The following is a 7,974-nucleotide window of genomic DNA, read 5'->3' as shown; positions in this document are numbered from 1 at the left end:
CTTATAACTTAACGTTTATAACTGTGTTATGAACTGCGTTTTCGCCCTGTTCTAATCTCTGAGTTGATAGTAAGCCCTCTGCTCCGTCTCCAGGTGGTCGAAGACGTCACAGAGTTCTACAAACAGACGTACACCAACTACAAAGACACCAAACAGGAAGCTCTGAAGGAGACGCTACGACTCATTCACTTTGGAGTGAGTAGCACGCACGCATGTGAGGGTACCTACCCTAGGGGAGAACATGTGAGGGTACCTACCCTAGAGGAGAACATGTGGGGGTACCTACCCTAGAGGAGAACATGTGGGGGTACCTACCCTAGGGGAGAACATGTGAGGGTACCTACCCTAGGGGAGAACATGTGGGGGTACCTACCCTAGAGGAGAACATGTGGGGGTACCTACCCTAGGGGAGAACATGTGGGGGTACCTACCCTAGGGGAGAACATGTGAGGGTACCTACCCTAGGGGAGAACATGTGAGGGTACCTACCCTAGGGGAGAACATGTGAGGGTACCTACCCTAGGGGAGAACATGTGAGGGTACCTACCCTAGGGGAGAACATGTGAGGGTACCTACCCTAGGGGAGAACATGTGGGGGTACCTACCCTAGGGGAGAACATGTGAGGGTACCTACCCTAGGGGAGAACATGTGGGGGTACCTACCCTAGGGGAGAACATGTGAGGGTACCTACCCTAGGGGAGAACATGTGAGGGTACCTACCCTAGGGGAGAACATGTGGGGGTACCTACCCTAGGGGAGAACATGTGAGGGTACCTACCCTAGGGGAGAACATGTGAGGGTACCTACCCTAGGGGAGAACATGTGAGGGTACCTACCCTAGGGGAGAACATGTGGGGGTACCTACCCTAGGGGAGAACATGTGAGGGTACCTACCCTAGGGGAGAACATGTGAGGGTACCTACCCTAGGGGAGAACATGTGAGGGTACCTACCCTAGGGGAGAACATGTGAGGGTACCTACCCTAGGGGAGAACATGTGGGGGTACCTACCCTAGGGGAGAACATGTGAGGGTACCTACCCTAGGGGAGAACATGTGAGGGTACCTACCCTAGGGGAGAACATGTGAGGGTACCTACCCTAGGGGAGAACATGTGAGGGTACCTACCCTAGGGGAGAACATGTGGGGGTACCTACCCTAGGGGAGAACATGTGAGGGTACCTACCCTAGGGGAGAACATGTGAGGGTACCTACCCTAGGGGAGAACATGTGGGGGTACCTACCCTAGGGGAGAACATGTGAGGGTACCTACCCTAGGGGAGAACATGTGAGGGTACCTACCCTAGGGGAGAACATGTGAGGGTACCTACCCTAGGGGAGAACATGTGAGGGTACCTACCCTAGGGGAGAACATGTGAGGGTACCTACCCTAGGGGAGAACATGTGGGGGTACCTACCCTAGGGGAGAACATGTGAGGGTACCTACCCTAGGGGAGAACATGTGAGGGTACCTACCCTAGGGGAGAACATGTGAGGGTACCTACCCTAGGGGAGAACATGTGAGGGTACCTACCCTAGGGGAGAACATGTGAGGGTACCTACCCTAGGGGAGAACATGTGAGGGTACCTACCCTAGGGGAGAACATGTGAGGGTACCTACCCTAGGGGAGAACATGTGAGGGTACCTACCCTAGGGGAGAACATGTGGGGGTACCTACCCTAGGGGAGAACATGTGGGGGTACCTACCCTAGGGGAGAACATGTGGGGGTACCTACCCTAGGGGAGAACATGTGAGGGTACCTACCCTAGGGGAGAACATGTGAGGGTACCTACCCTAGGGGAGAACATGTGAGGGTACCTACCCTAGGGGAGAACATGTGAGGGTACCTACCCTAGGGGAGAACATGTGAGGGTACCTACCCTAGGGGAGAACATGTGAGGGTACCTACCCTAGGGGAGAACATGTGGGGGTACCTACCCTAGGGGAGAACATGTGAGGGTACCTACCCTAGGGGAGAACATGTGGGGGTACCTACCCTAGGGGAGAACATGTGGGGGTACCTACCCTAGGGGAGAACATGTGGGGGTACCTACCCTAGGGGAGAACATGCGAGGGTACCTACCCTAGGGGACACCTAGGGTAGGGGACACCTAGGGGAGAACATGTGAGGGTACCTACCCTAGGGGAGAACATGTGAGGGTACCTACCCTAGGGGAGAACATGTGAGGGTACCTACCCTAGGGGAGAACATGTGAGGGTACCTACCCTAGGGGAGAACATGTGAGGGTACCTACCCTAGGGGAGAACATGTGAGGGTACCTACCCTAGGGGAGAACATGTGAGGGTACCTACCCTAGGGGAGAACATGTGGGGGTACCTACCCTAGGGGAGAACATGTGAGGGTACCTACCCTAGGGGAGAACATGTGGGGGTACCTACCCTAGGGGAGAACATGTGGGGGTACCTACCCTAGGGGAGAACATGTGGGGGTACCTACCCTAGGGGAGAACATGTGGGGGTACCTACCCTAGGGGAGAACATGTGAGGGTACCTACCCTAGGGGAGAACATGTGGGGGTACCTACCCTAGGGGAGAACATGTGAGGGTACCTACCCTAGGGGAGAACATGTGAGGGTACCTACCCTAGGGGAGAACATGTGAGGGTACCTACCCTAGGGGAGAACATGTGGGGGTACCTACCCTAGGGGACACCTAGGGGACACCTAGGGTAGGTACCCTAGTGGACACCTAGGGTATACCTACCCTAGGGGACACCTAGGGTAGGTACCTACCCTAGGTGTCCCCTACCCTAGGTGTCCCCTAGGTGTCCCCTACCCTAGGTGTCCACTAGGTGTCCCCTACCCTAGGTGTCCACTAGGTGTCCCCTACCCTAGGTGTCCCCTACCCTAGGTGTCCCCTACCCTAGGTGTCCACTAGGTGTCCCCTACCCTAGGTGTCCACTAGGTGTCCCCTAGGGTAGGTACACCTTAGAGACTATTTCTATGTTCATGATGTATCACCATGTGTTCTCATACTGTAAATCTCTCTGGATTAAGAGTGTCTGATGAATGACTACATTGGATTAAGAGTGTCTGGTGAATGACTACATTGGATTAAGAGTGTCTGATAAATGACTACCTTGTAAAGTGGAACTAACGTGTTGCTGTCCGTGTTTCCGGGGGACCAGCTGGACTGCTGCGGTCCCACGGGGACGATGTTCGACGGGGGGAAAGAAATCTGCCCCAAGAAGGAGGGGCTTGAGGTCCTCGTAACCACGGTAACTATAACGTTATACAATGAGACCAGTGTTGGCAGCTATCGACACACTTTAGACCCACATGATTGTGCCACAGCGTGGATTACATTTATCTATCGATCGCCTCTTGTCTTGATTGTGCGTGTGCGTGTGCGTGTGCGCGCGTGCGCGTCGGTAATATTTAACTGTGTGCTCCAGAGTTGTCCTGCTGCCATCGACGAAATCTTCAACAACAAACTGCACATCATCGGAGGAGTGGGCATCGGTATCGGAGTCATCATGGTACGTAAACCTAACGCACCCTAACCCATGTGGGCATCGGTATCGGAGTCATCATGGTACGTAAACCTAACGCACCCTAACCCATGTGGGCATCGGTATCGGAGTCATCATGGTACGTAAACCTAACGCACCCTAACCCATGTGGGCATCGGAGTCATCATGGTACGTAAACCTAACGCACCCTAACCCATGTGGGCATCGGTATCGGAGTCATCATGGTACGTAAACATAACGCACCCTAACCCATGTGGGCATCGGTATCAGTCATCATGGTACGTAAACCTAACGCACCCTAACCCATGTGGGCATCGGTATCGGAGTCATCATGGTACGTAAACCTAACGCACCCTAACCCATGTGGGCATCGGTATCGGAGTCATCATGGTACGTAAACCTAACGCACCCTAACCCATGTGGGTATCGGAGTCATCATGGTACGTAAACATAACGCACCCTAACCCATGTGGGCATCGGTATCGGAGTCATCATGGTACGTAAACATAACGCACCCTAACCCATGTGGGCATCGGTATCGGAGTCATCATGGTACGTAAACATAACGCACCCTAACCCATGTGGGCATCGGTATCGGAGTCATCATGGTACGTAAACCTAACGCACCCTAACCCATGTGGGTATCGGAGTCATCATGGTACGTAAACATAACGCACCCTAACCCATGTGGGCATCGGTATCAGTCATCATGGTACGTAAACCTAACGCACCCTAACCCATGTGGGCATCGGTATCGGAGTCATCATGGTACGTAAACCTAACGCACCCTAACCCATGTGGGCATCGGTATCGGAGTCATCATGGTACGTAAACCTAACGCACCCTAACCCATGTGGGTATCGGAGTCATCATGGTACGTAAACATAACGCACCCTAACCCATGTGGGCATCGGTATCGGAGTCATCATGGTACGTAAACATAACGCACCCTAACCCATGTGGGCATCGGTATCGGAGTCATCATGGTACGTAAACATAACGCACCCTAACCCATGTGGGCATCGGTATCGGAGTCATCATGGTACGTAAACCTAACGCACCCTAACCCATGTGGGCATCGGTATCAGTCATCATGGTACGTAAACCTAACGCACCCTAACCCATGTGGGCATCGGTATCGGAGTCATCATGGTACGTAAACCTAACGCACCCTAACCCATGTGGGCATCGGTATCGGAGTCATCATGGTACATAAACCTAACGCACCCTAACCCATGTCGGTATCTGAGTCATCATGGTACATAAACCTAACGCACCCTAACCTATGTGGGCATCAGTATCGGAGTCATCATGGTACGTAAACCCAACGCACCCTAACCCATGTGGGCATCAGTATCGGAGTCATCATGGTACGTAAACCTAACACACCCTAACCCATGTGGGCATCGGTATCAGTCATCATGGTACGTAAACCCAACGCACCCTAGCGCACCCCAACGTATAATCACATTTACATGTAGAAATATCATCAGTTGAGCTGATTAGTGATTAGACTGAGTTTAGTCAGAGCAGCAGCATTATTGGCTTATACAAAGGGCAGGTCTACGCTGCTGTATTTTAACATCAGTTATTATAGGAATGGAACACAAAGGGCAGGTCTACGCTGCTGTATTTTAACATCAGTTATTATAGGAATGGAACACAAAGGGCAGGTCTACGCTGCTGTATTTTAACATCAGTTATTATAGGAATGGAACACAAAGGGCAGGTCTACGCTGCTGTATTTTAACATCAGTTATTATAGGAATGGAACACAAAGGGCAGGTCTACGCTGCTGTATTTTAACATCAGTTATTATAGGAATGGAACACAAAGGGCAGGTCTACGCTGCTGTATTTTAACATCAGTTATTATAGGAATGGAACACAAAGGGCAGGTCTACGCTGCTGTATTTTAACATCAGTTATTATAGGAATGGAACACAAAGGGCAGGTCTACGCTGCTGTATTTTAACATCAGTTATTATAGGAATGGAACACAAAGGGCAGGTCTACGCTGCTGTATTTTAACATCAGTTATTATAGGAATGGAACACAAAGGGCAGGTCTACGCTGCTGTATTTTAACATCAGTTATTATAGGAATGGAACACAAAGGGCAGGTCTACGCTGCTGTATTTTAACATCAGTTATTATAGGAATGGAACACAAAGGGCAGGTCTACGCTGCTGTATTTTAACATCAGTTATTATAGGAATGGAACATAAAGGGCAGGTCTACGCTGCTGTATTTTAACATCAGTTATTATAGGAATGGAACATAAAGGGCAGGTCTACGCTGCTGTATTTTAACATCAGTTATTATGGTGGTATACTTGGAGAGACAGATATACTTCAGTATAAAAAGGTTGGGAACCAATGCTTTACACCACTGAGTGTCCCCCTCAGCACCGGTACGGATGTGCGTGTCCCCCTCAGCATCGGTACCTTACAGCCCGAAGCCCCTAGTCGACTAGTTTACTAGTCGACTAGTAAATCCACTAGTCGACCGTGTTGGTACTAGTTGACTAGTAGATAAGAAAAGAAAAACAAGTTTTTATTTTATTTTATTTTTTCCCCGATTTTGTAGGCCTCAAGATCAGGAAGATTATAGTTCTATTTACCAATGTACACCGTTTTTAAATGTACAGATATTTATATTTATAAAAAAAATATTTATAAAAAATGTACTAGTTGCCTAGTCAACTAGGCAACTAGTCAACTAGTAAAAATGACTAGAAGTGAATGCCCTACGTCATACTGTATCTACTGTACCTCATACTGTACGTCTGTGTTGTGTTTCCACAGATCTTTGGGATGATCTTCAGTATCCTGCTCTGCTGTGCAATCAAGAGATCCAGGGACTTTGTCTAAACACGCACGCACACCCCCACACACACACCCCCACACACACACGCACGCACGCACACATGCAAGAAACCTTAACTTAATTTTTATACACTCTTTTACATTCCCGCTCTAGAGAAGTGTCTTAATATTAACCTGACTCCACCAGACGGGGGCGCTGTTGATTCACACGTTAACCTGACTCCACCAGACGGGGGGCGCTGTTGATTCACACGTTAACCTGACTCCACCAGACGGGGGCGCTGTTGAATCACACGTTTTTTTATTTTATTCAACCACAGTTGGCCTTAAAGAGGGTTTTGTTGCAAGGAGTTGCATTGGTGTGTTTTGGCCTTAAGAGTAACGGATGGAACCAAATGGACCCTTACAGCGGGTTCTATTGGAACCAAATGGACCCTTACAGCGGGTTATATGTGGTTCCATTGGTTACACTCTCAGAGTTACTCAATAATAATAATTAAAAACCTTTTAGTTGAAGTCAGGTCGCTGCTTCTGTTGCCACTCTGACAGACTTTGCTGCCATCTAGAGGATGTCAGAGGGAAATGCATGTGTGTGTCACATACAACAACATATATTTGATATCTCTGCTGTCGGGAAGAAACCTCCATTTTGTTCATTTTCAGAAAATGTTAATTTTTCCAGAAAATTAAGAAGATCTTATATTTTTAAAACAAATATATATTGTCAATTTGCTTCCATGAGAGGTTTCCCCCAGGCAGTGTAGATGTATGATAATAAGTCATTAACCCATTTTGGTGTTTTAAACATTACGTTATAATTTAGCTATTGAAAAATAGCAGATCTCCAAGCTCGTAGCGCGCCACCGAGTGGCGCGCTACGAGCTTGTAGGTCTGCTATTTTTGAAAAATCGTGAAAATTTGGCGGAAATTTGGAATATTATATTCTTTCAGAGCGAACGTTTTTAACTCAAATCTTTGCTTCTGGGTGGGGGGTCGCTGGAACTACATATTTTCAGATGGGGGTCGGTGGCCCAATTACATATATTTTTGGGGGTCCTTGACATGAAAATGACATAGAAACATGAGGGTTTTTCAGAAAACTGTCAGGATTTAGAAGACATTTGTAGAATCCTTCCCAGGTCAAAAAGGGTTAATACATAAAACAATGCATTGGAGCTTGTCCTGCCTTCAGTCTTAAAGGGATAGTTCAGATTTTTTTAACTTAAGCTGTATGAAATACTTGCCATTAATATAGTGGTTTGAAACTGTATTCATTGATTGCCCCGAGTCCCGTGGTGGGAGTTCTGCTCTGGTTCTGATTGGTTGAGTCCCGTGGTGGGAGTGATCTGCTCTGGTTCTGATTGGTTGAGTCCCGTGGTGGGAGTGATCTGCTCTGGTTCTGATTGGTTGAGTCCCGTGGTGGGAGTGATCTGCTCTGGTTCTGGGGTCCACGCATTATAAGTAAATTAATCCACAAAACTAACGTCATTTGTATTGTTGACCTATTTCTAAAATATGAATGCGACTTTCGTTCATTTTTTACCCCTCTGTCACATGGAACTGTTTTTTGTGTCCATATCACTACGCCCAAAACATTGTTCCATGTGATAGAGGGGTCAGAGTTCAATGAAAGTTGTGCTAATATTTTAGAAAT

At 48.4% G+C, this 7,974-nt stretch overlaps 1 protein-coding gene across 2 annotated transcripts in view; it reads left to right on the top strand.

Annotated features, from left to right (window-relative positions):
- LOC306918290 (CD9 antigen-like) overlaps positions 1–6,836 on the top strand; it is a 47,740-nt gene extending 40,904 nt beyond the window's left edge. For both annotated transcript variants that reach the window (XM_079531168.1, XM_079531169.1), the window contains exons 5-8: positions 94–195; positions 3,150–3,239; positions 3,417–3,500; positions 6,300–6,836. In XM_079531168.1, coding sequence (XP_079387294.1) covers positions 94–195; positions 3,150–3,239; positions 3,417–3,500; positions 6,300–6,365 — 342 coding nt within the window. In that variant the 3' untranslated portion in view covers positions 6,366–6,836. The remainder of the gene's footprint in view (positions 1–93; positions 196–3,149; positions 3,240–3,416; positions 3,501–6,299) is intronic.
- Positions 6,837–7,974: the final 1,138 nt, after the last annotated feature.

This window comes from Electrona antarctica, assembly GCF_951216825.1.
Source record: "Electrona antarctica genome assembly, contig: scaffold_58, whole genome shotgun sequence".
In the NCBI taxonomy this organism is placed as follows: Eukaryota; Metazoa; Chordata; class Actinopteri; order Myctophiformes; family Myctophidae; genus Electrona; species Electrona antarctica.
Note: the sequence above shows the minus strand (reverse complement) of the source record. Positions and strands in the feature narration are given on the sequence as shown.